The following is a 26,659-nucleotide window of genomic DNA, read 5'->3' as shown; positions in this document are numbered from 1 at the left end:
TACATTTATATTGCTTTATTTGAAAAAGAGGCAACTGAATAATAGCCATGAGGGGAGCAGGAATCTCAGAGGAAGTATATTTCAGTCAAAGAAAGACACAAACCTAAACAACTGGACAACTACGGCTAATCTACAGGTATGAACAGTCTGAATGTGCCTTCCTTCTCACAAGCATACAAAACATTTAGCTGGAGCTCTTCAACCTTTTCAAAATGTTACCGCAAATTAGCCTGAAATGCATCACATGAACAAAGCCAGAATATTCCATTTTTTCCAAAACAAAAATAACACTTTTAGCTTGATTTGGATTCCCTTCATGTGAAAAGCAAAAACAAAATGCTACATATATTAACATCTCATGACCAAATGTTAGCTGACAGTGTTACAACAGGCACACGTTATGCTAAATTTTCCTCATTAATACATTAGAATCTTACATCTGTGTTGTCAGTAAATTAAAGGTTAAATACAAAAGTAAAAGTGCAGTTACTGAGTGGGAGGGTCTGCAGGGTGGATGGATGTTAGGAACAGCAGCACTGAAGGCTGAGGGGTCACAGGGGGTCAAGCACAAAGCTTTAATGTCTCTAATTTCATAGTAATCGTTCAGATGCTTTCCTGTAGAGATGCTCCCACCTGCTGGTCAACGTGTGAACAACTGTGAGAGAAATCCGAGACTTTTTAAACACAGAAAACAACAGCTTGTATCATATTTCGCTTCAGTAATGTGTCAGTGGTTTTTCCCTCTTAACCTGAGCACGAGGCTGATAACTGTACTGATTCTCTCTTTAAAGGCCAAACATTTCACCCCATTTCAACCGAACAGTGACCCTGAAATGAACAGAACCTCCAACCCCCACTGAGTGCAACTAATATGTACAAACATGGCTTAACAGGAACTCAGATCAGAACAGTGCTGGCTTCTACTTAAGGCCTCATACCATTTAAAAAAACACACACACAAAACACAAGGACCTGAAGGAAAAGGCAGACCCTTTTCTCTTTTGTTTGCCTGCCGCCCGATTTGGTTCTGACCTCGCCTTCAGTCTGGCCCCACCCGTCTGCAGACAAGTGCATGCTGGGACCTGTAGGCAAGGTTGCTTTTCATGCAGACGCTCGGCCACAGCACATGGACACTTACCAGACACCCGTGCAAGACTGGACTACTGTAAAATCATTAGAGTATTAATACTGGCGTGTTTAGAGGCATGGTCTGACTACGAGATTAGCCTGGCAGTATGCTGATAAGTATGCTAGCGCTTAAAGCCTTCCAGCTCGTCCTCAAGTAATAAAAGCAAGTTGGACCACTTCTCTTCTGACTCTAAAGGCTTGTATTCGCTGAGGCATATGTCCTTAAACCTCTCACTGGGCGATGCTGTTCTACTACAGACTAAAGCTTTTCTAACCCACTACAGAACAAGCCCTTGAAACGGCAACACTCTGGATGCTCAATCTCCCTCTTCACCATCTTCCTTTGTCTTCTAAACATGCACAGATCACGCTGTCCCTCACTTTCACACATCTCCTTCACTCTTACTCTCTTCTGATCCACTTCCACAAACCCTCAAACACTTACTTGCTCTTTCTTCCCCTACCTGAACATCCAGAGAACTATTTAATGTGACTGAGAAGAGAATAACCCACTCAGAGGAAGCTAAGGCCTTATTAACTAGCATCATGGCAGACATCTACACACACACACACACACACCGCGGCATCCCTAAAAACAGTCAGTTCAGTTAAATTGTGCTTTAAAATGAAGTCATGAAAAGGAGGGATTGTTCTGGCCCTGACTCCTCTCTCCAAAGGCAGAAAGGCGGAGAGGTGGACTGGAGGTGGAGGGGAGGGTTCTGGACCTACTTCCTCCCCTCAGCGCTTGGCTGAACTTGACAGGGGGTTGGAGACGGAGGCAAGATGTCTACGGCGTTCTTTAAGGTTCCCCCATGGAGGTGGGGGGAGAGCCAGGGAGGTGGGGTGAGGAGGCGGTGCAGCGTTACCGGCTGGCTTTCCCGCTCGGACCCCGATCATGGCAGGGAGGCTCTGGTTTCGCCTCAGGCCGTCCAGTAGGCTTCCTCCTCCCGCTGACACAAAAGTGGCAGAATCCTGGCGAGGCGCTGAAGCGTCAGACTCAGAACCGTGCAGCACCTTAGTAAACCCCAGCCGCCGCAGCCTCTCCACCAGGCCCACATTACCCGGGTCTGGCCTGGCTCGGCCCGGCTTGGCGGTCGAGACGAGGGCTGGGGTTTCCTGGGAGGGGCTGGGCAGGTCGGGATGGGGGGAGCGGCCCAGGTTCAACCCGTAAACGTCTTGGAGGAAAAGCTCTGCTGGCCGAGAAGCCAGGAAATTATCAGCTGAGTGCTGCCGGGGCTCCATAGGAACAGGGGAGGGAGCGGGGGAGTGTGAGGGGGAGTTAGGGGGAGTGCTGGGCAGGAGGTGGAAGAGGGGCTGCCGGGGGGCGGGTTTGGGGGATGCAGGGGGGGTGTCAGTGGAGACTTGTGCTGAAATGCCCCTCTCCAGGACCAGCTTGGCCAGACCGCTGGGAGGGGCAGGAGGCCGCCGAGGGGGGAAAGAGTCACCCAGACTGAGCCTGCAGGGGGTCACAGGGGTGCTGGGTCCCGTCCTCATGGAGCTGGGGGTGTTGGCCATCAGGGACGACTGAGAACTGGAAGATCAGAGAGGTGAGTTAGAATGATAACATCAGAGAAACAGACACACTGAACGTGTAAGTGGTGGCAGAACACTTCCACTATAGTCAATAAAACTGTTGACACCAGGTGTAAGTGGTGTGTATGTTTTGCTGCAGTAAACACAGACCACATGGTTACAAATTAACTTTATCTCTTACAGTCTGTAAATATTAACAAAACCATACGACACAAACTTGGTAAAAAAGACAACCAAAGATGATGTTTCTCAATCTGTCAGTCAGTTCTGCAGCATATTCAGTCTGCAAACAGTCTACCTATGTCCAATGTAGCCAAAGTGGAAAACATGACTGAATTCCCACTCTGAACACTCAATTGTCAAATGACAGCTTAGCAACCGTAACTAGGGATGGCAGGACTGTCAGGTTTTAGATTTCCTCATGTTGAAGTTGTGTGCATAACTGAAAGTGAAAAGTGTAATTCAAACCCACTGTTTTTAAAAGATAAAACCTGTTACAGTACATTGCGAGAATTGACATACCATGAAAAGCATAGCAACAGTAACTAAGGAAGCAGGACTGAACAGTTAACGCCCTTCATGCTTCTATGTGACTTCTCTGTGGATCCTTCTGTCATCTCACGAACAACAGCGTGTTTAAATGTGATGCATAACCTTAGGAGTTATTTTCTTCTTTATCCTGAGAATGTGACTCACCTTGGAGTCACCTGTGTGATGTCACTCGGGTGCAGAATGCGACAGGTGGTGAAGGTGTAGGTGGAGAAGGTGGAGCTCTGACACTTGCCTGGGTTTTGGACTGAACACAGAACAAATCAGGTTATGAGGAAACGCTCAGACCGGCAGTAATGAGTCATGATGTGGATTTATTTAAAGTGTTTATTCACCAGAGGAAGAAGCGGTTGTTGATGTTGTGGTGCTAAGACTCTGCGATTGGACCGTTGCTGTCAAGGCTCCTGGAATGGATTTATCTGTGACGTGTCGTGGCGTTAGACAGAGGTCTGATGTCACTGATGAGGAGGCGGCGGGTGTCGCGGGTGATGCCGGCAGGGTGGAGGAGAGAGTTGGGACGGGGAGGGGTGACACCGAATGCTTCCTGTCCTTCCTCTCCTCTGGTGTAGAAGAACAGCGCACATTGAAGGTGATCCCTCCTTCCTCCTCTTCCTCATCCTCCTCTTCTTTACCCCTCTCTGCCGCCCCTTTCTCCAGGACGCCAGCCTCTCTGTGCTCTTCGTCCTCCTCGTCTTCCTCCATGTCGGACAGCCGGTACACGGCGTCCTGAGCCAGCGGGCGGAAACCCTTCGTCACCACGCCGGGATGCGGGTCCAGGATGGTGGCCAGGTGGGGTTTGGCCAGCTGCTGCCAGTGGTGCAGGGTCAGTGAGCCTGAAGAGAAATATCACAAAGCATTATACACACATTCAAGTGGCCGTTTAAGAAAATTCTAAACAGATACAGCCACCAAATTAAGAGCCATGTTTGTTCCTTGGACTGTTTTTATGGCAGGTTAATAAGTGGGACCTGGAAGCAGACTGGACGGGAACTCTGGTTGACATGAAATCACCTCAGCAGCAGGAGTTGGTTGTTTTTTGGACTTTCAAGCGGTAAGATACAGATTAATACAGCATTTAACATTACATCAGCTTACTAGTGGGGATGATCAAATTAATATGGTCGCTACTTCACGGATTTTCGTCTATCACGGGGTTTACATTCCAGACCCCCTGCAATAGACAAAGGACCACCGTATCTGAAACTTCATGGACCAAAGAATTATGAATACATGTAATTTTTCTGCCATTTTGGATGTTAGAGTAGAAAATCCACTCTAACTGAGCCTCTGCAGTCTGAACATTTGCTGGACCAGAGGAAGCCGGCCAGTCACCAAGTAGCTCCAGGCTGGTAATATGTCACCAAGAATTTTGCTTCAATTTGACCAAAGACTGATGAGAAGCTGCTGTGACGGGACCTTAGATTGATGCTCCACATTCACAGCCTGCAAACTCTGTGTGACAGCGCTGGCTTCTTGGTTCACATCTAATCAGTTACACATCAAACTGGCTTCCAACTTTACCTTCCATGGGTTTGACAATCTGCAGCTTCTCAGGCAGGAAGGTCTTGAAAACGCTGGAGCTGAAGGAGAGCTCCGACAGGTTGGAGAAGGAGAGAACGCTGCCCATCGGCGAGCTGCAGCCGCTCTCCTCCCCGTCCACCTCGGCGACCGACAGCGCCTGAAGCTTCTTCTCGCGCTCCGCCTGGAAGAACTGACGCTCAGACAGGAAGTTCTGCCGCCGTAGAGACAGCCGGTGGAGCGCTCTGGTGAGGTCGTTTCCTCCTGGACAGCCCGGCTGACCCAGTCGCACCTCCTCCCTGTAACATGAACACAAGTTATGATCTGAAATAATTCAAAGTTGAGTTAACCCTCATGTCGTCCTGCAAAATTGACCCGTTTTAGTTCAGTGAAACTTCTGATGTCCACATTTTCAGGAAATGTTTGAAAATTTTTGTGGTGGGAAAAAAAGAAATGCTAAAAATGTTTCTTAACCCTCCTCTTGTCTTCATTTATGGGCACCAAAAAAAATTGTTTCCTTGTCTGAAAAAAAATCCAAAAATTCAGCAAAAAAATTGCTCATATTTCTGAAAATTTACAAAAATTTTCAGGAAAAAATTCCAATAATTCCTTAAAAGTTTCCCTGAAAAGTTTCATTTAAAAAAAAAAATCCCCCAAATGTGGCAAGAAAATTCTTATACATATTTTCAAAAAAATTAACAAAAATCTTCCAAAAAATCCTAAAAATATCTAAAATTATTCCATATATATCAGTAAAATTTCTAGTATTTTTCTTTAAGAACATTCACAAAAAAATCAACCAAAATCCAGTGAGATTCGCTGGATTTTGGTTGATTTTTATGTGAATGTTCTTAAGAAACATTTTATACATTTATTTTTTTCTACCAAAATATGTTCAAAGATTTCTCAAAAATGTTGAAAATGTGGACATCAGAAGTTTCACTGTGAAAATATATATTTTTTCCCCTGCAGAACGACATGAGGGTTAAAATGCAGGGCGGGGAGGTTAATATTCTTTAAAACTTACCCCTGAGCAGACTGGAAGGGCTGAGCCGTCATCACTAGTGAGCTCTGTCCAGAACCAGGGATAGGAGGAGTGGCCACAGGTGTCCGCGATGTCGAGGCGTTGACGGAGCGGACTGTCTGGAAGACTCGCTTCTGGGAAATTCTGTGGTGGAATAAGGTCAAAATCAGAGACAAGATCTGAAATCTGACAAGAGACCATCAAAAGCAGCTACATTCATGACCTGCTCGGACAGAGTTTAACTGTTGTGAGGCAGCAGAAAATCGATGCAGCCATTTGTCTCCCTGACACCACTAGTCAGCCTGATTAGCAGGAAAAGATACACAAGCTAATCTTCATTGTTTCCAGATTCTGCAGTGAGATTTCGGTCTCTAACCTTTGGTCCTGAAAGGCCGTCTCTTCCTCCACACTCAGCTCCCTCCTCATGGTGCCCTCGATCTCTGCTGCCAGAGAGTCCTGCAGACACACACTTGATTAACAAAGCTCCGTGGCCTGATAGTCACATTACTGCAGCGACATCAGGCTGTTGTTCTGCATGCTCTTGTGAATCTGCTGCATAAAACTTCAGGGTTCCTCTCACCATGGGGTAGAGGCCGTAGGAAAGGTGCCGTCGCATCCCAGCAGAGGGAGTGTTTTTACTGCGAAGCTCCTTGATCTCCTCCTGCGACTCGTGAAGCATCTCCACACACTCAGCGTTCCTGTCTGCCAACTCATTCAGCTGCAACAAACACACACGCATACATACAAGCAACGTTTTTATTTTAAGCCTCCTGTTGTCCTCATTTACAGGCATCAAGAAATATTGTTTCCTTGTCTGAAAAAAAATCCAAAAATTCAGCAAAAAAAATCGACAAATTTCTGAAAATTTGCAAAACCTTCAAGAAGAAAATTCAACTAATTCCTTAAAAGTCTCCCTGAAGAGTATAATTTAAAAAAAACTCCCAAATTTGCCAAGAAAATTCTTGTAAATATTTTTTAAAAATGAGTAAAAATATTTTTTAAAAATCCTAAAAATATCCAAAGTGATTACATGTATATCAGTGAAACTTCTAATATATTTTTTAAGAATATTCACATAAAAATCATCCGAAATCCAGTGAAATTCGCTAGTATTGTTATTGCCTGGGGACCAGACAGCCTTTATATTGTGTATTACAAATTCACATAAAGTCAGTCTGGAACTGCTCCATTGAACCAAATCTAGCCCAGAGGCGGGACTACCGATCACAGCTTGAATTGGAGAGAGCCAATCAGCGTAACACATGTGTGACACAATCACTAAGCGACCTAACAATTGCCTTTCCGCCATGATGTTTTGTAGTTTTAACAGCTTCCTTCGCCGTACAGGGGTCCTGAGGAAAATCTAAGCTCTCCCTTTCAACAGTGGAGGGCAGCATTACGCATTCTATCGTACAGCCTGCCGGAATAAAAAATACATCCTTTTTAAAAAGAAAAGCTTTAAGAGCTGCTTCTTGTTGAGGTTTTAAGGACAAATTCAGCCCGTGCAAAACAGAGGAAAGCGCACGAGAGAAACCTCGCTCTGTTGCGGTCGCCGTTTTGTTTGTATGCGGGAGGTGCACAAGTGTTAGATGGGTAATCTCGGCCCTGAAGATGACGCATCGTTAACTCCCGCCTCTGGTGCTCTGATTGGTTCGGTCTGATCTGCTCGGAGCTTGAAAACCTGTCAAAATGTGTCAATGGAGGAGGGCTAGACCGTATTCCTGTATATCCCTTATAACGGGAATACAGTCTAGCTAAGCTAGGCTAGTATTGTTAACCCTCTGAACTCCAACACGTTTAAAAGGCAAAATAAATAAATGGTTAAAGAACTAAATTAATAAATAAAGTGGCAGAATCAGAGCTAGAAGCTATAATATTTTATCAAAAATCACTTTATTCTACATGTCTTCACTTGAAAATTTGTCAAGAATAAACTGTTTGTTCTGGATTCTGTAAACAAAAAATTTCTTGGACTTAACTGGCCTAAACTGCTGGCTGTTTTTACACAAAACAGAGTATAAATGTATGTAATAAATATAAATACAGTATCTAGTGTCACAGTTTTTCCACTAATATTAATATTTATAGGCACTTGGAAATAGTTATTCATGTAGATTCTTGTTTTGTTTTTTTTTCCATTTTCGTATCAGAAATAATCAAGTAAATTCAACATTTCTTTTTTCTTGTTTATGATTTATGGCAATGTAGCCATCAAACTGCACAGAAGACATTTTAGAGGTCTCTCCACTTCTATACATGGTTGTTCTGTTTCCATAGAGATGCAGGTCCAGGTCTAGCAGTCAGTTTTGTTTCTATGTGACTCTACCTCTGCTGTGAGCTGCCTCTGAGCATCTTTGGAGGCCTGCAGGTGGATCCTCAGCTCCTCTTTCTCCAGAGCCAGCTGGAAAGAGACAACACGACATGAGCTTTGATACGCCCGGCGTTTGTCAAACAGTCTGTAATCAGTGGCAGTATTCACCTCCTTCACTCTGTGTTGCAGCTCTACGATCTGTGAGAGCAGCTGAGCGATTTCCTCCTGGTGTCGGAGCAGCTCCTCGTTCTTCTGAGACAGTTGGTCTGTCAGAGACACCATCTGGCTGTTGGACTCACCTGAGGCAAGAGACACGGAGTTAAAAGTGGATTCTCGACCTGTGAATGTTCTTTTTAAGTGTCTGACTTACGCAGCTCCTTGACACAGTCGCTCACTAGCTGCTGCTCCTTCTCCTCGTAGGTGATGGTGTCTCTCTTCAGCTGACACGCCTGGAGAGGACGAAGACATTAAACACTGCCGAGAAAGGTACGTCTTCAGTGCTCACTTCCCTCCCTGATAACCTCGTACCTCAGACCTCAGCGACAGGTTCTCCTCCTCCAGCTCCTGCAGCTTGTTGTGCAGAGACTCCAGCTGGCTGAGAGCGGCGGCGGCGGTTCCCCCCGGCGGCTGAGGCTGCCGCTGAGGGGTGGACACGCTGGAGTCGGTCTCGCTCTCCTCGGAGGCGCTGGCCACCATCCGCAGAAGCTCATCCTTCTTACTGAGCTCATGCTGCAGCTGGTGAACCTGAACAGTGGGGAAGGGTTGAGGGAAATGATCATGAAAGAGCTTAGGACAGGCAAACTTAACATGCTGAAGTCCTCTTTACTGGAATATATATATATATATATATAAAGTCTCATTTTAAGATGAAATTCGTTCATTGTGTTTAAGAAAACACATTGTCTCACAGCTTTACCTCCTATTGTAGATCATCCTTCATACTGTTTTAGAAGACGCCGGTTCATAAAATGTTATTTCTCTCAGACATTTTAACTCTTTTTGTTTTTAAATACATTTATTTTCATTTTCCCTTTTGCTGAAGCCACATTTCAGACCCGTTTAGCTCACCATGCTCTCACACACCGATTTTAAAGAAACATTTAAAGCAACATCCTCACATTGAAACTTTAAAATAATCTACCTGGTCCAGAGCCTGTGCCAGCTGCTCCTCTACGGCTTCATTTCGTTCCTGCAGCAGGTGGTTTCTATGCAGAAGCGACTGGCCGATGCGAGCTGCCAGCTCCAAGTCTCTGTCTCGCTGTTAAATAAAATCACAGGACACAGTCAGCCAATCAGCTGCCGCTTCTTAGCAGAAAACAAATTACCACAAAGGAGGGGGAAACCTACCTCGGCCAAAAGATGCGTGACCACTTCGATATCATTGTAAGTCTTGGTCATCTGCTCCACGCGATCGGCACTGAGGACTGAGGTCAGAGGGAACATGTTTTAGGGCCCAATCTAGTGTGCACGTTATGGGATGTACATGCAAAATGTGCATCCAAGCAACTCCACATAACTCTAGTAGAAATAAAACCACAACATCACTGCAAACTAATGGACACAGCATGCTAGGTTTGCTCACTACCTGATGAAACGTTCTGACCACATGCAACGCGAGCAGCCGGCGGCTCTAAATCTGCGTGCTGATGCTGACATCAGCAGCCAATAGTGTGGTTAGACTTTATCAGGTATGTCACTGAAGCACTATTACTGCTACAGCAAGTCATTTATGAGCTCCGCAATGTGGCTGTGTGGTTGCCAGTGGTCTGAATGTGAGAGCAGCACTAGCTCTATATGAACATAAAGAGACCACACTCTGAATAATACTACAGCCTACAGACAGCAGAGCTGTGTTATGCAATTCTCTGGTCTGCTGTCATCTACATGCAAAAAGCAGAGCTCCTCTCACACTGGAAGTAAACGACGCAGAGCAGATCAGGCAGGGGGGAAGAGGAAGATACCTTTGGAGAGGCTCTGAGAGCCGGGGTGGGAATAAGAAGAGGGCTCCAAAGCAAGATATGCTAGTGAGAGATACAAGGAGAGAGAGAAGAAGGGGAAGTTGAGAAGGTGTAGAAGCAGAATCAGCCTGTTTGAAGATGAACTGGACAAAGGGGGAAATAACAGACAGAAATGAGAAGCAGAGAACGAAAGCTGAAGCTCCAATAAATCAACTCCACGCAGAAACATTAGTTTGTTGAGCGTCGGAGAATCTACACATCAATTAGTGCGGTCTGCTTTTAGCACCTGAGTGGGCGTCGCCAGCGCTGCACAGCTCCCACTTCCACCTGTTTAGAGAAAAGCGGCATCTCTAATCACTGAGCCATCTGCGTTCACCTCGAAGCTCTTTAACTGAGTGACGCCAGACATTAAACTCCAGCCTGACAACACTCAGCTAGAACATTCATACCGCTGTTAAATCTGCACTTTGGATTTGGCTTTGATTTTTACACAATCTTTGCTTTTTCGTCATACAATGCAGCACGTTTTCATAGCTCCTCTCTTTTTTTTTTTTTGTCATTCTAGTGTAATAAAAGCGTCTAGATTTCAGCAGGGATTAAATGTAACGAGTCCATCCAGATCAAGGCAGCTGCTGGAGTGGATGAAAGCAAAGGTCTGGTAATCTGAGGCCCACAGTGACCTCTGGATCCGCTCTCCTTCAACGATATAAATAACCTCTGCACCGCACAGCTATCTTTGTTGCACACAGGAAGACAGTTACAGTCCACACACAAAGCACATCATCTCTCATGTTGCTGCTTCCACACACTTGCATCCGTTTACCTGCTGGACGGAGCACGGCATCGTTGTGTCGATAATATCCTCGGTTGGATTTGATCATGATCTCATAAACTCCGCATACAGCTGCTAACTCCACGCGGTCGCACACTAATGCAGGTTGTATTTTCTTATGACAGAAGGCGACTGAACTTTGATCACATTAAATTGCATAACTGCAACTTACAAAATTCCAACTCTGGTTTTGATATTGATTCATGGCCTACATGTACGTAGTACAATGGTCAATGAGTGACTTGTTAAGAAACACTACAGACCTCAAAAGACCTTTGCCACCAATAAACTTAGTCTGTACGTACACGTGTTGATACACTGAACTACATAAAGAGTATCACTAACTGTGATCTTGGTAAAAATATTAATTTAGAAAACATTCATGCTTAATTTTGCGTAAAAGAGTGTCAAAGCCGAAGACAAAGGATACGTTAGGGGAAATAGCAGGGACAAGAGTGACAATTCTGCCAAGTTTAGGACGAAAGATTCACAGTCTGTCAGTTAATTCCTCAATTAATTGATGAGTTGCTTCGTAAAATGTTAGAAAATGGGGAAAAAAAAGACACTTATGTTTCTATTTACCCAAGATGACATCCTCAAATTTCTTGTTTTTTTTCTCAGATAAAGAGTTTACTGTGACAGAGGAAAGAAACTAGAAAACATTCACATTTAAGAAGCTGTAATTGGAGAATTATGACTTTTTTTGTTTAAAAAAGTGTTCAAACACACAGATTTGCACATTTCTGTATCACGCTTGCATATTTTAATTTTTCTTTCTCAATGATATTTTTCAGATTCTTATTCTATGTTATTTTATTTTATTTTTTTTTTATCTTATTACAGATTATTTTATTTTATTTTGTTACCTTCACTTTATATCTGACCCTGGTTCCACACTAACTGAAAAACACCCCTAAAAAAAGCAGGAGTTCTGTATGTATTCAGTGCGTTGTGGTATCAGTGTATTTAAACACCTTTATATAGATTTCACAATGTGTCGATTGAGTTATTTGCTCTTTGCCCTTCGCCCCCTGTCAGTTTCTTTTTCTTCAAGACACGTCACTTAACTTTCCTTCACTTTATTGTCATTCATTTTATAAGCAACGTGTAGTCATAAAGCAGTGATCCTCAGTCTGGTCGTGGAAATCCGTTGAAAGTAGAGTCAGAGTATACACTACCGTTCAAATGTTTCTCACACAATTTCATGTTTTCCATGAAAACTCACACTTTATTCACCTTTGATTCGATTGTTCACAAGACTCTGACTGTGTGCAGCACATGTAGCAGAGCACAGCTGAGTAGCAAAGTGAAGCTGCATCCTCATATCTGCAGCCAGGCCTAAAAATAACGTATCACAAGAGGAAGCTATGCGACATACTGCCTTATCGATAGGTTTTTTTTTTTCCCCCCGGGATGGATCGGGCAGAAAATACGCATCAGAGCGAGACTCATTAATAGCTTGAATCCTCCAAATCAGCCCCTGTGCGAATGCTAACATCGCTGACATTTCCAAAACCACAAGCTTGTATATTTTGCACTTCATGAACAATGAGATGTCAGAGTGCTGCTAAATTGACATAAAAAAAACTCTCCAATTCCTCCTCCAATTTCACAACATGACACAAAGCTGGGATACTTGATCCCTGAGGTGCTTGTATCATCATTTTAGACTGCTGAAATATTTAGAATATGACAACATCATCAGCTAAATGTGCAGTACGTCAGAACCACACATTTCTCCATATGTGCTGCTTTCGGACGACCAGAGGGCATCTGAATATTAACACGCCATGTCTGTGCATGTGCTATTAATAGGCTGTGTTTGGTTTTACACCGCAGAAGTAGAGCGAGCAGGAACGTGAAACTAAGAGGCCCTTACTGTACCCCTTCCCTCGCACGTGCAACACTTAACAGGAAACTAACTTTTTTTGTCGTTTTTTTTAAATCCTTGTGCATTGCTGTGAAATAGTGTTGCTCTTTAACTCGTTTTGGAGAGTTAAAACATTAACAAAGGTTAAAAAGCAGAAAAACTGTGTTGACATACTGGAAAAAAAACCTGTTAACCTTCCTGTTGTCCTCATGTACGGGCACCAAAAAATATTGTTTCCTTGTCTGAAAAAAAATTCAAAAATTTAGTAAAAAAATTCCCCAAATTTCTGAAAATTTGCAAAACCTTCAGGAAGAAAAATCCAATAATTCCTTAAAAGTTTCCCTTAAAATTGTTATTTAAAAAATACTCGAAATTTGGCAAGAAAATTCTTGAAAAATGACTAAAAATGTTCCAAAAAAATCCTAAAAAGTGATTACATATATATCAGTAAAACTTCTAATATTTTCTTTAAGAACAGTCACAAAAATTCAACCAAAATCCATCGAATTGAATGTTCTTAAGAAACATTAACATTTATTTTATTTCCACCAAAAAATGTTCAGATTTCCCAAAAATGTTAAAAATGCAGACATCAGAAGTTTCACTGTGAAAATATATCTTTTTCCTCCACCCCTTCAAACTTTAAACTGGGTCAGTTTTGTCAACATGAGGGTTAAAGTTGTAGCTAGTGTCTCTTCTTTAACCGAACTACTCAAAATTGCAAATATGAGATAAACAGGAAGCTGCATTTCGCCGACACTATTCCCACATACCACGACTTGTTTGAATGTAAACACGGCACAAGATTTGCCCACTTCCTGTCTTTCTAACACACACACTTTCCCCTGCTGTTTTTGCCGTCACGTCGCCTCACACACACCAGGCTCTGCGATAACATCTGCGCTCACCTTCCACGGCGAAGTTATCGTACGCTTCCTCATTGTGGACGTTTAAAACCGGCATGTTGGGTCTCTCCTCTCCACTGTCCTGTCTTCATCCTCTATCTGTCCACTCCCCCTCAGCTCTCCCTCATTACTGTCTGTCCCGTGACTCTGGCTCTGAACTCTGCTGGCTGGATGACTAGATTCCTCTCTCTCTCTCTCTCTCTCTCTCATGGTGTCACAGTCGAGCTCACACACCAGACACAATGACGAACCCTCTCCCGAATAACATCCACAGCAAATCCCTGTGATTTTAATTGAACGGGATGGTATAAAGTGAATCCCTCACGTGTCTAATGCACTCAGACTCGCCATCTGCCCATTGATGTCAGCACAGGATTATCCAATCAAAACAAAGCAGAGTTAATTTAGCTGTTGTCGTCTCTACATCTGAGCCAGTGGTTCGGTGAAACATCGAACACTTACTCATGTAGCGGAAAGTCTCCTCGGCCAGCATGGGGGAGATGGCGTTGTGCTGGACGGGGCCTTCGTCTGGAGAGCAGCTCGGGGAAACCACCCAGTCCTGGCTGTCTGACAGGTAGACAGAACCAGCCGAACCAGAACCCAGCGAGCCAGAGCCATAATGTCTCCCACTGCTGCCCAGCCCCTCATCTGGAACACAGACGGACACATAACTTATCATCCGGTGGCTCAGGGTCGACTAAATACCATCATTTTTGCCAAATATTTAAGATTAATAATAGCTCTAGTCTCGCATGATGTACATTTACCAGATATAAAGGTGCAGCCAGGACGTGCTGTGCTTAGCTTAGCTTAGGATCAAGAGCAGAAACAAGAGGAAACGGCACGCTTGACTCCGTCCAAAGCCTCTAAAGCTAATTAATTAACTTGTATCTTGTTTGCTGTTCCAAAACAACCGAGCAACCAGCTGTGTCCACCTGCTTCCAGTCTTTATGCTCCTGTAATGTTTGCCAAGGAAGTAAATAGATTTAATGTAGATCTGAGCTATGACAACAACAAAAAACTAACACGCTAAATAGGCTTTGACTGATTGCAGCCCTGGTTTTTAGTGTTTTATTATGCGTTTTAACCAACTTAGATTTTAAAATTGTGCTACTTCTACCTCTATCTGTAGTCAACACTCCTGTGGACTTGATCCGATTGGTTACATATCAGAAATCATCATATCAAACTGTAAATGTTAAAAAAAGGCATCTTAATTAAACATGTAAAATAAGTCATTTCCCTAAAGTCTAACTTTGTGTTAAGGATTTTTATTTTTTCTCTAAATGTATATCATTTCCAAACAATGAGTTTTATGTATCTGTACTGAAATCAGCACCGAAGAAAACATATCAGTCGACCTCTAACAAAATGTTCCTCACATGTTTTCACTCTAATTATTGATCACTTAATGGAGGCCGTAATCCAAACCATCATTTGGTGGCACAAAAAAAAAAAAAAAATCACAATTAAAACACTAAGTAAGTAAACGACACAGGATGCTTTTATTCTGGAAAATCTGTGCAGTCCTGGGGTGATTTAAATGCTGGTGTGGGCCGCTGAAGCATTCGAATGTGTGCGTGTTCTCTGGGCTCCAGCACTGTACGAGCCAATGTCCTTCCACTTGAGCAAATATGTGGTTTACTGGGACAGACGGAGCTAACTATAGCATCAGGCCTAAAGGCACGGCTACTGTACCTCGGGGCAGTCTGACGGCGGCAGAGCAGCGCTGGAAAAAGTACACAAAGCTAACAGTTGCTGTGTAGATATTTTACTGACAGTAGCTTCTACCTGTCTCTGTGCTCGACTCTTTCTTCTCCACCGCCCGGGGTTTGGCTTCAAACATGTCCTCCCCACTCACAAAAACACAAAGCTGGACAGAATACGGGAGCTGCTACCGCCGTGACGTCACATGCTGCTCGTCACTGCCGGGTGGTGCTCACACACACCTTTACCTGCAATAGAGGAGAGAAGAACAAGGTGTCAGTGAAGACATGAATCCTCCTGAGAGGCTGGAGTTCACATTGACTTTGCCTCTGCTTTTCTCCTTCCAACATGATCGCTGACGATGCAGGCAGATGGAAAAGAAAAACCTCCCACAGAGTTTGCTGTTGGACACTTTAACCGATGACAGTAAAATCTCTAAAACGTTCTATTTTTTCATTCTGATGTGATTGAGAATTTGCAGGGGGATTGTTGTGCAACCATAACAGAGCATGACGCAGGCTATAACTCAGGTATTTTCATTTCTTCTTATGTGCCACATTCTGTTTCTAAGGAGGGCGAAGGAGGAAGAAACAGCCGTCCCACATCCTGTTGCCTATCTCTGTCCCCGGCCTTAAAGGGATGACATCAGGAATGAAACAGGATGTGGTGTCTTAAAGGAGAAGACGGGAGAAGGAATCTGAGCAGCCATGGACACGTGCTTCATATTTCACGGTACTATAACTTGCAGGAATTTTATTTTGGCTCATTCCTCTGCATGTCACACAATAATAAACCACCAATAAACAGGTGCCATAAACATTTTCCACTAACTTAGCATTACGTTTCCAGAAAGTCAGAAGAAAGAATGAACAAAATTGAAGCAGCAGAGGCCGAGACTACACGTCCCATAATGCAATCTTTCATTAGATCCAGTCTGTCTGATAAACTCCCTAAATTTTCCAAACCTCCTACCTTCAGTTTAGGATGCAGCCTTTAAAGTTAAACCTGTGATAACCCCAAATGACATCAGTATTTTTATATTTCTGCAGACTTCAGCTCATCATAGAGCCATAAAAGACAGTGTACAACAGCTTTTACAAGATCAGCTGTAACCTGAATTTGATGTTTATTATTCGTGGCATGTCCTTTTTTTGTGTAGTTATGTTATTGTGGATCAACAGACAAACAATTTTAAAGGACAATGCATGGCATAGCCTGAGCGCCACGTTCATCTCTGACCCTGTGCATGCAGAGGCACATGCACATCTGTGTGGCTGCATGTGTATCAGTGAGCACGCCTGTGGAAAGACAGAGTCCTTTGGGCAACATTCATCCTCTGCTTACATAACAGGGAAGCTGAAACAGTGTGCGACATGAAGGAGATTAGAGGAGAAGTGATGCACGCAATGCTACAGCCTCAACACGCTGCTTACTATTATTAAATGTCTGGCAGATCTACTGTACTGACCCATTAATGCCACTGGTATTGACTGATACTGAAATTATAATGTTCACATTAGCAACTCTGTGAACAAAATATTCTATAATTAGCATGAGCTGCATCCATTATGTTCACATCCATCATAGCCGTCTTTAAAATGCACTCTTGTTCTTTCCCCTGATTTAACCCTCGTCTCGTTTTAAAGTCTGAAAATGTGGGAAAAAATATATTTTCATAGTGAAACTTCTGATGTTCACATTTTCAACATTTTTGGGAAATTTTTGAACATTTGAAATGTTCTTAAGAAAATATCAGACGTTTTACTGATAAGTATGTAATCACTATAGATATTTTTACTCATTTTTTGTAAATATTTACAAGAATTTTTTTGCCAAATTTGGGAGATTTTTTAAAATAAAAATTTTAAGGGAAACGTTGGGGGAATTATTGGAATTTTCTTCTTGAAGGTTTTGCAAATTTTCAGAAATTTGTGGATTTTTTTTTCTGAATTATTGGATTTTTTTCAGACAAGGAAACAATATTTTTTGGTGGCTGTAAATGAGGATAACAGGAGGGTTAAACTGCCAGGACTGATCTTGTCCAAGTGTCTGTGACTCACATCATGAGTAAGACAGTCACAGGCAGACAGCTTCACAGTATTTTCCTACAATCTTAACCCAGAACGCAGAAATTAAAAGGGAATTTGTGGTGCATATTTAATCGACCACATTCACGACATCCTTTGGCTTGAAAAACATTCTAACCACAATCTGGAAACCACCACTTAATAGTGGTGACATAACAAAGATGTAAAACTCAGTGGAGCAAGAGAGCAGCTCTGAGAGTAACTCTGTGCAGCCGACAGCACAGCAGCATAACACAGAGCACGAGTCTGTCACGGCAGGGACGGTCTGCTGATTACATCAGCTTTTTACAGACTTCACCTCCCCTCAGATCTAATCCAGTCATTCAGCTGAATCTCTAATCCAGAATGACCTACAACTGGAGCAGCAGCAGAAACAGCAGCATCTCAATAGCACAGGCTGATGTTATTACAATCACAGGAAAGGGGAAGATGACCTTGTTGTAGTTAAGCTTGCAGTGATATTGTTTAGCCTTATTCATGTTCTATTGCCAAGTATTTGTTGTGCTTCTTCAGCAACACATCTTAGCCTTGACAAACTGGACAGGGCCTGAGGGCCAACTTCAAAGGAAACAGGACACTGGAAGCAGCATGTGACTCTGACTGGACCAGAGACTTAACTGCAGGAATCTGTGACGGGAACATCAGTAGACATTCCTCAACATGCCTTGCAAAAGGAATTACACCAGTCACATAGAACATGATGACATACTGAAGCTTACATTCATAACAACTAACCTCCATATGTGTCGTCCACTGCTTCTACAAACTGACTGAGCAAAACCTTTAAGTTAAAGATGCTTTGCTGTTTAAGATCATAGAGATGAGACAACGATTTAAAGTGTTTTAAATCCACAGAAGCTACTCTCTACTCTCTCAGCTATCAATTATTTCCACTGTCAATTCAATTGTTGTTTATTTTTTAAATAATTATTTTTGGTCTATAACTGTCAAAAAATGGTGAAGAATATCAATCAGTGTTTTTTCAAAGCACAAGATGATCACACATTTCTTGTTCTATCCAAAACCCAAAGACTTTACTGCCACAAAAGAGGACAGAATCCAGAAAATAATAATAATAATAATAATGAGAATAATAATAATAATATAATTTAACAGATTAATCGGTTATCAAAGTAGTTGCCCATCAATGTAATAGCTGACAACTACTCTATTAATAGCTGCAGCTTTAAATTTACACAAATAATACACATACAGCTGCTACAAGTGAACTACCTGTTAGCCCTTTAACAAAATCTCCCTTAGCTAAAATGACGTGTAGTAAATAAATAAATCCTAAAAACTAGCTTCTCGTTTAGCTCTGCTCAGTTGGATAATAGCTTCTCTGTTGCTTAGCATTGCGTTGGCTAACAAAGCCATCAAGCTCAAACTAGCGGCTTCCGTCAACATCCCAGAGTTGATTATAAAAACTCAAAAAAGACGTCTGGCTGCTATGAATCTTACCTTAAGTCAGTGTTATTCCACAGCATCGGTAGTTCTAGCAGGGCATGCGGTGTCTGTCAATCCTTCCCCAAAGCCTCAAACAATGGAGGGGCAGGAAGGGAGGGGAGCAGCCGCTAACAGCTACGTCCGTCATCAAGTGGCGACAGTCAGTGTGGTGACGTCTGTTTTTACGCGACAGATATCTGTGTCAAATTAAAAGACTAGATTTTTTGTTATTATGCGGCTCGGTGTTAACAGTAAAACTTTCCGCGCAACCTCAGAAGAATAAAATAATTTGAAGTGCAGGAACAATACGACGTTTTTGCTTTGTATTTGACTTGTTTACACCTGAGCTGCTGTCGAGAGGAGAAGGTGAGCGGATTGTTTTTGTGAAACGGAGGCTACTTAAAATAAATATAAGAAAAGGCGAACATTAGCTTACTCCTCTAACTTGCCAAATATGTTAACTTTGCTAAGCTTAGCTATTGAAACAGGAGACCTACAGAATGTGCTTGTTTGCAGCGTTAAAATAACCGTGTATTGTTCTCCAAAACTAGATAATTAGCATAACACTCGGTTCTTTTGCTAACAGTCAAATTAACCGTCAGCTGGAATAACGAACGTGCTCTAGTTAGCTAAAATGGCTGCAGTTAATGTGATAATTAATGACATATTTTTGGACTCTACTCAGCAAACACGGGCTGATATAAGCTCATCATAAACAAAGGCGTCACTGCAGTAATAACGATAATTATTTCTCATGGGAACGCCAGGATTCACCCACATTTTTCCTCAAGATGCAAACACCGCTGACTGGGCTGGACGGGGACCTCCTCTGGTGAATCTTGTTCCCTCACAGCTCTCTCTGATGCAGCCAGGTAAGCTGCAGACGGTTGGATGAGAGGCTGGATGGATGGATGCTGGCTGCTTTCTAGTCTAGAGGGGGATTCTCCGTGCGTCTCGTATTACACTGCTGCGCTTCATCCTCCCGTCTCCCTCCATCGCGGTCGGTCTCCTGCAGCCTGTGAGCGGATGAATGCCCAAGACTGTGATTTTACCGTCGCCAAAAGGACTCCATGTCTTTCTTGGTAAGAATTTCACGCCGCATGGGTTTTTGCTCGATCAGTCCGTGTCGCCGAGTTGTGACCTAGTGGATGTGTAGTCACGAATCAGTTGGATCAAGGAGGTAAACTCAGGAGCTTCCAGATACAGATGCACCAAAATATGTGTCAGATGAGTTGATTGAGAAGCAATCGGATTGATATTATTATTTTTGCAGTTACATGAGCAGTCAGTTGGAACAGTGTAACACCTTTGTATTTGTATATGTACTTTGGGCTAATGTGAGTTGGATAATATCAGATGTGTGCATTGTTCACATCTAATGGGTGCTTCTAAATATGTATGCAGCTCTTATCCTGCTCTGTTGGGACACATCAGCTGCCTCTTTGTTGCCTCTTATCATCACTCTAATTCTCTCTCCACCCATCACTTCTGATAAAATACCCTCTGAGTGCCTTCACAGCACACATTTCCCGATGCTTGCTCCTCTGCCTCATCACTGACCCGTCCAAACCCTCCACAAAGCAGCGTTTCACCCTGCACTCCGAAGCTCCATGCTTCCTCTCCACACCTCCTTGTCCTGTAGGGCATGTCTCACCTGTGCTCCTCCCCCCCTTCCACCAGGATTGTTCCTGCATCTCCCACGCTCAGGTCCAGCCCATGGACATAGAGGAGCGCTATGAGGACACCAGCCACCAGTTCCTGGTCAGTAACCACTGGCTCTGTCAGCACGGTGACAGGAGTCGCACTGATCCATCATGTCATCACTGTTCATTTATTATCTGCCTGGAGCTGCCTCAGACCTGTCTCAGAGTAATAATAGACAGTGACTGTAGGGATAACACTGCAGCTGTGAAAACACTTAAAGCGGAACTCTATTTAACATTGACTGTCCATTAAATTGAAATGAACGAGACAGATTACAATAGGAATGGTCAAGATTGATACAACAGAGGCTGAAATTTACAGATTTCCAATCTTTTGTGTAGTTGATGCTCCCAAAAACACTGTATACTGCATTTTCCATAATGCAACTCACTAGTACTTTTCATTAGATATTTTATTTCTAGTAAACATTCTCAATGTTATACTCACAGTTAAGAACGCAGACTTTTTGCAATAAAGCCTCCATTGAGATAACCTTGATGACTTCACTATGACATCATTAGACTTGTCAAAGCTCCTCCCAAACATTTTCATCAAAATGTTCTGTCTAATAATGTTCTTCTATAATGCAGTACTTCATAATTAATATTTATTATTAACTAGCTAATAATAATTATTAATGTACTGCAGATGTGTGAGGTCATCTCCCTCTGGTGATGCAGATAAAATGCTGGGATGAATTCAATCAATGTGTTTTTTTATAGTCAATGAAACACATTCTGCAAGTGTCTCTGTGAAACCGATGTCCCAATAATGTGTCTGCATCACTGAAACTGCAAGCATCCTCTACTCCCTCCCATCGCTCTGATTTGTGTCACAGCGCCACCTGCTGGTAGCGACAGTCCCCTCACGGCAACACCACGACAGCAGAGGAGAGACCTTCCTGAAACAGTCAGCTAGTTTTGTCTGCAGATATCTACAAAGGAGTCTGTAGAATTGCTACTAAAAAGATGCTTCGAGATAATTAATGATACACATTGCAGAACTGGGTTTTTAGTGAGAAGGTTACTAAAAAGAGGCCATAAGTAAGATTTTTATGGCACCATAGTGCAAAAAATCAAAAAGGCTTTGGTTGTTAAATCCAGTGACTAAACATTTTATTTTTTGATCAGATTAAGGTTTATTTTGTCCCACATTATACTCCCTGTCCTAATTTTTGTGTTAAAATGTAATCCACCCCCACCCTGCCCACTCACAGTTTCCACTGCTTAGCGATGGTGGTCCAAATTTGAGACAAGCATTGTTAATATCATCCCAGTGTTTCACATTATTTTGGCTCGTAGCACGATCTTCCTATAGGCTTTCAATTTTTGTCCCCTTTATCCCTTTAATTTTCCAGTTATTTTTACTGAAGTTGGTATTGCTGCAGTGTGGAGGGGGTTTTTGAACACAGCGCCAAACACAGATGCAGCTCGTCCTGGTCATTACCAGAAATAGATGAGGGTCATAGATGATTTAATGTCCGTTTAAAGTGTGTGCGTGCCTGTGTTACTGAATTCTGTTTGTTTGCCGAGTGTCTCTATTTTCTGCACTGTTACCCTTGTGATAAATGTGTGTTTATGGGATGTGTGTGTGTGTGTGTGTGTGTGTGCGCGTCCCTGCAGAGCTGTGACGGGTCTGAATACACTCTGCAAGGGCCAGCAGGTGGCGATGACATCACTGGGCTGTCGGCCGAACCGGCCCACTACCAGCTACTGTCTGAGCTGGGTGAGAACAGCACAGAGTCACTGTAGCAGCAGCCAGAACTGAAAAGCTGAGTCGATTCCTCCTAAATCTATAAAGCAATACTGAGAAATCACCTTATGTCCGATAACTGTGTCGCAGGAAGGGGCTTCCATAATCTGAGCCAGGTAAACATGGCCCGCCACATCCCTACTGGCCAGCTGGTGGCCGTCAAACAAACCAACCTGGACGAGTGCACAGAGGAGGAGCTGCTGCAGCTCATGGTGAGCTGCACCCTTGATGCAGACATTTCTTTAAAGGGCATGCGGTTACACAAGCTTCTCTCCATCCAGGGTTATTCATGTATAATTGTGTGTCAAACCCCAGAATGAGGTTCTGCTGTCTCGACTCTTCCGTCACCCCAACCTGCTGACCTCTCGCCTGGTCTTTAGCTCCTGCTGCCAGCTGTGGGTCCTGACACCGCTCATGGCCTATGGTCAGCCACAACCATAACTTTTAATCCTTAAAAACCATCTAGTGCATGTTTATGAGGAGCCTCTGCATTATGCTATAACCAAGTTAAGTCCATGTTTTGCAAATGCTGTCAAAATTTTCAGGGTTTTTGCATGACTGTATAACTTTTTTATTGCTTTTTCCCCACTCAAAACATCAGAGTGTATTTCTTTCTGCAAAATCTTCTCTTGCCAAAATTGCACTTGTCTCAGAATTTAACAGAATTAGCTGCTTACTGTTCTCTTGCCCTTGTTTTTGCCTGCAGGCTCTGCAGACACATTACTGAGGACATATTTCCCGGATGGAATGAGTGAATCCCTGATAGCGTACCTGCTGTACGGTGTGCTGAAGGCATTGGAATACCTACACCGGATGGGCTACGTGCACCGGTCAGTGGGAGACGAGATATGACGATAAAATATCTTTTACAAAGGAAAAGCAGTTTAATGTTTGCACCTTAATGTCTCTCTGTTTCCCACCTGTTCTTGTCCTGTCAGGGGGGTGAAGGCCAGTCATATCCTACTGTCAGAGGAGGGCCGCGTCTACCTCTCAGGACTCCACAGTGTTTACAGTATGATGCGTGAGGGGAAGAGGATGAGGGCGGTGTTTGATATGCCTCATCACAGTCCAGCACTGCTGCCCTGGCTCAGCCCAGAACTACTGCGACAGGTCAGGACTTTCTCCATTAAGACAGCTTCTTCTTCTCCTCTTGTGCCTTTTTCCATTGCGTACTTCAGGAAGCAGAGTGACTGTTTCAGCCTCAGTGTGGTCTGCTCTGTCTGCCCTCTCCCTGTTGTGTTGTCCTCAGTAGGACCTGCACGGTTATGGAGTAAAGTCGGACATCTACAGTTTGGGCATCGTGGCTTGTGAGCTGGTCAGCGGCAGAGTGCCTTTCCAGGACATGCCACCCACTCAGGTGCTAACTTACATCCACACTGCTCTAGAAGGATGCGTCTTCAGGCAAATTACAAAATCTGTTTGCATCAGTGTTTGAATCTTCCTGTTCAGATGCTGCTTCAGAAGCTGCGCGGCTCCCACTGCTGCCTGCTGGACGTGGCTCCGTTCCCGCTGGGAGAACTGGGAGGGCTGAAGGTGTCGCGCTCCGGCGTGGACTCCGGCATCGGGGAGAGTGTGGCCACAGGCAGCCTGACCCACAGCGCCACCGCTCCCCCTGCTGACAGACCTCAGAGCCCCGGACCCAAAAACCACTCGGCCACCCTACACAGCCTGGTCCAGCTGTGTCTGCAGCAGCAGCCTGAGCGCAGGTCGTAACACTGAAGGAGCAGCCAGATGTATCAGACAGTTGATCAATTCTGATTACATTTATGCACAGTACAAACGCTTTAATGCTGTTTTTGTCTTCCGTAGACCGTCAGCCTCTGAACTGTTGACCCACGCCTTCTTCAAGCAGGTGGGTTTCCTAATCAAGACGTTCTGCTTCATTTGGGAAATTGCTCTTATGTAAAATTTAACAACATGTTTGGTGTCTAAAAGGACATACGCTGATAGATTAAATATAGTGCTTTTGTTTTGGAAGTTAGGACTGCATATATAGAAGCACCTAAAATGCATTTGTTGTAATCACTCCTTTAATGGTCAGTATTTAAAATGAAAACCGACTTGACCTGCTCGCTCAGAGTAACCACACCCTTAATTATGCATAGCTTTAAGCCTTAGTGCAATTTCACTGTGTGAGTTTTATGAAAAAAATCACCAACTAATAATCATCACTGGCAAATGTATATATAAAGACCGAAACCGCTTATTGGATAAGGCTGTAAACATGTTTATTTTTGCTTTAACATAGACGTGGGACTATGGGAATTAAGGACCAATATATGCTTTGTGGGTGGGCAGAGCATAGGACTTCTGGAGAGTTTAGGACTTTGAATTGTGTCAGTTGAATCAAATCAAAGCTCCTCCGAAGTCCAGTTTTAGAGCTCAGAAGAGCAACTGTTTGAGTGTGTCTGCTCTGTTTCAGGTGAAGCGGCACACCAGAGACTCCTTTCTCAGTCTCATGTACCCAGCAGTGCCCATCACCAGCCCTGAGGACCCTCCAGTATCCAGCCCTCCTGCCCCCTCCTGCCACTCTCCAGCCTCAACCGCCACTGATGCCACCGAGGCTGTGTGGGATTTCTCCTAACCCGTCTTTGACGTCCCCAAATCCTGACTAGCAAGCCAAACACGAGACAATCAACGTTAAGCAATGAGGCCAAATTCTACTGTGCTTTTATTTTGTATTCTTATTAACCCGACTCTCTGAGCCTTTTTTTAATAGTTTTGTAGTTTTTTTATATGTTCGTCTGATGCCTCTGTGGATTTTGCGTCAGGAGATGGAGAGGCGACTGTGAAAGTGCTGGATCAAAGAAGCTGCTGATCACATGGTAAGAATCCACCATAACGCTAAAAAAAACTGTCAACGAGTCGTAGAACAAAAGACGAGTCGGTTGACTAAAAATCACGCACTTCCTGTGACTTAAAGGAAAAGTCCACCTGTTAATACTTTATTGTTGAAAGCACAACGTTTTGTTGCTTTTACGGTTTTCTAGTCGTATTTCCAGAGATGATGGTTATTTTGAGGTGGATCACTACAGTATAGAACCTGCTGCTCTGCTCAAATAACACTATTACTGAAATAAATAAGTGAACACACCAAAAAATGAAAAGGTACTGACAACGTAACCCTGAGCATAGGAGATTATGTGAGGCTGGATTTTTCCTTTAAAGTGTTATTACGTATTCAGACTGTGAATAGTGAATACTAAGGTTCATAAACGGAGATATTCGACACATATGTGCATATATATTCATCTGTGCCAGAGGTTTCAACTTCAGAGTTAAAGGGAGACGTGGAGGAACTGGTTCTCCTCCTTGGAGTCATAACTCATTCAACTCTGAACGCACAGACGTGATGCATGTATTTCTGGATTCAGTGTGACGTACACGTCGTGAGGATATAAGTAAGTCTGATGCCCATCTTGAATAAACAATGACAGATCACGTTGAAATCAGAGAAAAACGATGATTTTCAAGACTCCAGAAGTTGCCTGAGAATCATCACATTTTAACATGCTTTTAGGTGTCAAAGGAACTGAGTGGTAGCTGCCTGTGCATGTATGAGCGCATTGCAAAGAGGAGCTGCTAAGAGCTAATTCAGATGCAGCTCACAGCAAGGTAACCAATTCTGTTCTATTCCTGTGTCCTGACAGCTCCAATTCAACCCCCTAATTCATCAAATTCATTTTTACAGGTCCCAGGTCGCCATAGAAACTGTAAATATGATCCTGCTGTGTGTCTGAACATATATGCACATACGGTTCCTGCATAGTAACGTCAAAACTGGTTATCACGCACAAAGAACAAACTGTGCTGTGAAAAAGAGCAATAGAATTTATTTAGTAGCAGTTAGAAACCATCAGTAGAAGAAACCCTTCCCTGATCATCAGTGATGCAACAACAGATTATCTCGACTGTGCTCTGTGACACTTATCCAACAAATGCCTTTCTGTTTTAATGAAACCTCCATCCAGAATATGGTGATCTCTCTGTAACTGTGATTAAGTGTACTGTGTATGTGACCTGCAGTACATATCAAACATGGTAGCTGTGTGAGCCTTATATATAAACACATATTATAAATGATACAGTATACTGTATATGTACATACAAACTTGATTTCCAAACTTTCTGTTGGCGTTGGCTGTTTTTTTTTATTTTTATTTTTTATGAGATCTGTTGACAGAAATGTTATATGTACCGTATGTATGAATGAAACACTCTTACGTATTTTAGGACATTTAGAATAAGACTTTCATCCACAACTGTGCCCTTTGGTGTGACACCTTGTGGTGAACATTTTCCTCACTAATGTGACATAACTGAAAAGAACCTGGT

General features: G+C 43.2%; 2 protein-coding genes across 9 annotated transcripts; one reads left to right on the top strand and one right to left on the bottom strand.

The window, feature by feature from the left end:
• Nucleotides 1-19,044, bottom strand: trak2 (trafficking protein, kinesin binding 2). Of its 4 annotated transcripts, XM_022195707.2 has the most exons (17): nt 18,884-19,044; nt 15,420-15,583; nt 14,091-14,276; nt 10,025-10,084; nt 9,411-9,487; nt 9,205-9,321; nt 8,592-8,807; nt 8,434-8,512; nt 8,232-8,362; nt 8,079-8,153; nt 6,333-6,470; nt 6,129-6,208; nt 5,756-5,896; nt 4,732-5,027; nt 3,546-4,043; nt 3,358-3,457; nt 1-2,659 (listed from the first exon to the last, which is right to left on the bottom strand). In XM_022195707.2, the coding sequence occupies exons 2-17, from the start codon at nt 15,472-15,474 to the stop codon at nt 1,867-1,869; spliced, it is 3,042 nt and encodes a 1,013-aa protein (XP_022051399.2). In that variant the 5' UTR covers nt 15,475-15,583; nt 18,884-19,044; the 3' UTR covers nt 1-1,866. The 4 variants fall into 4 exon arrangements, with proteins under 4 accessions (XP_022051399.2, XP_051798125.1, XP_051798126.1 ...); XM_051942165.1 differs by lacking the exon at nt 10,025-10,084; XM_051942166.1 differs by lacking the exons at nt 14,091-14,276; nt 15,420-15,583; nt 18,884-19,044 and adding an exon at nt 13,632-14,062.
• A 4-nt stretch (nt 19,045-19,048) lies between these two features.
• stradb (STE20 related adaptor beta) lies at nt 19,049-26,453 on the top strand. 5 transcript variants are annotated; one of them, XM_022195710.2, is made up of 12 exons: nt 19,049-19,234; nt 19,737-19,950; nt 20,549-20,629; nt 22,195-22,297; nt 22,415-22,536; nt 22,640-22,748; nt 23,031-23,154; nt 23,263-23,434; nt 23,577-23,681; nt 23,774-24,030; nt 24,134-24,176; nt 24,747-26,453. In XM_022195710.2, the coding sequence occupies exons 2-12, from the start codon at nt 19,939-19,941 to the stop codon at nt 24,906-24,908; spliced, it is 1,290 nt and encodes a 429-aa protein (XP_022051402.1). In that variant the 5' UTR covers nt 19,049-19,234; nt 19,737-19,938; the 3' UTR covers nt 24,909-26,453. The 5 variants fall into 5 exon arrangements, with proteins under 5 accessions (XP_022051402.1, XP_022051403.1, XP_051798129.1 ...); XM_022195711.2 differs by having other exon boundaries at nt 19,722-19,950; XM_051942169.1 differs by having other exon boundaries at nt 19,660-19,950.
• Nucleotides 26,454-26,659: the final 206 nt, after the last annotated feature.

Source organism: Acanthochromis polyacanthus, chromosome 22 (genome assembly GCF_021347895.1).
Source record: "Acanthochromis polyacanthus isolate Apoly-LR-REF ecotype Palm Island chromosome 22, KAUST_Apoly_ChrSc, whole genome shotgun sequence".
NCBI lineage: Eukaryota > Metazoa > Chordata > Actinopteri > Pomacentridae > Acanthochromis > Acanthochromis polyacanthus.
The sequence above is the reverse complement of the archived record's forward strand: the minus strand, read 5'-3'. Positions and strand labels throughout refer to the sequence as shown.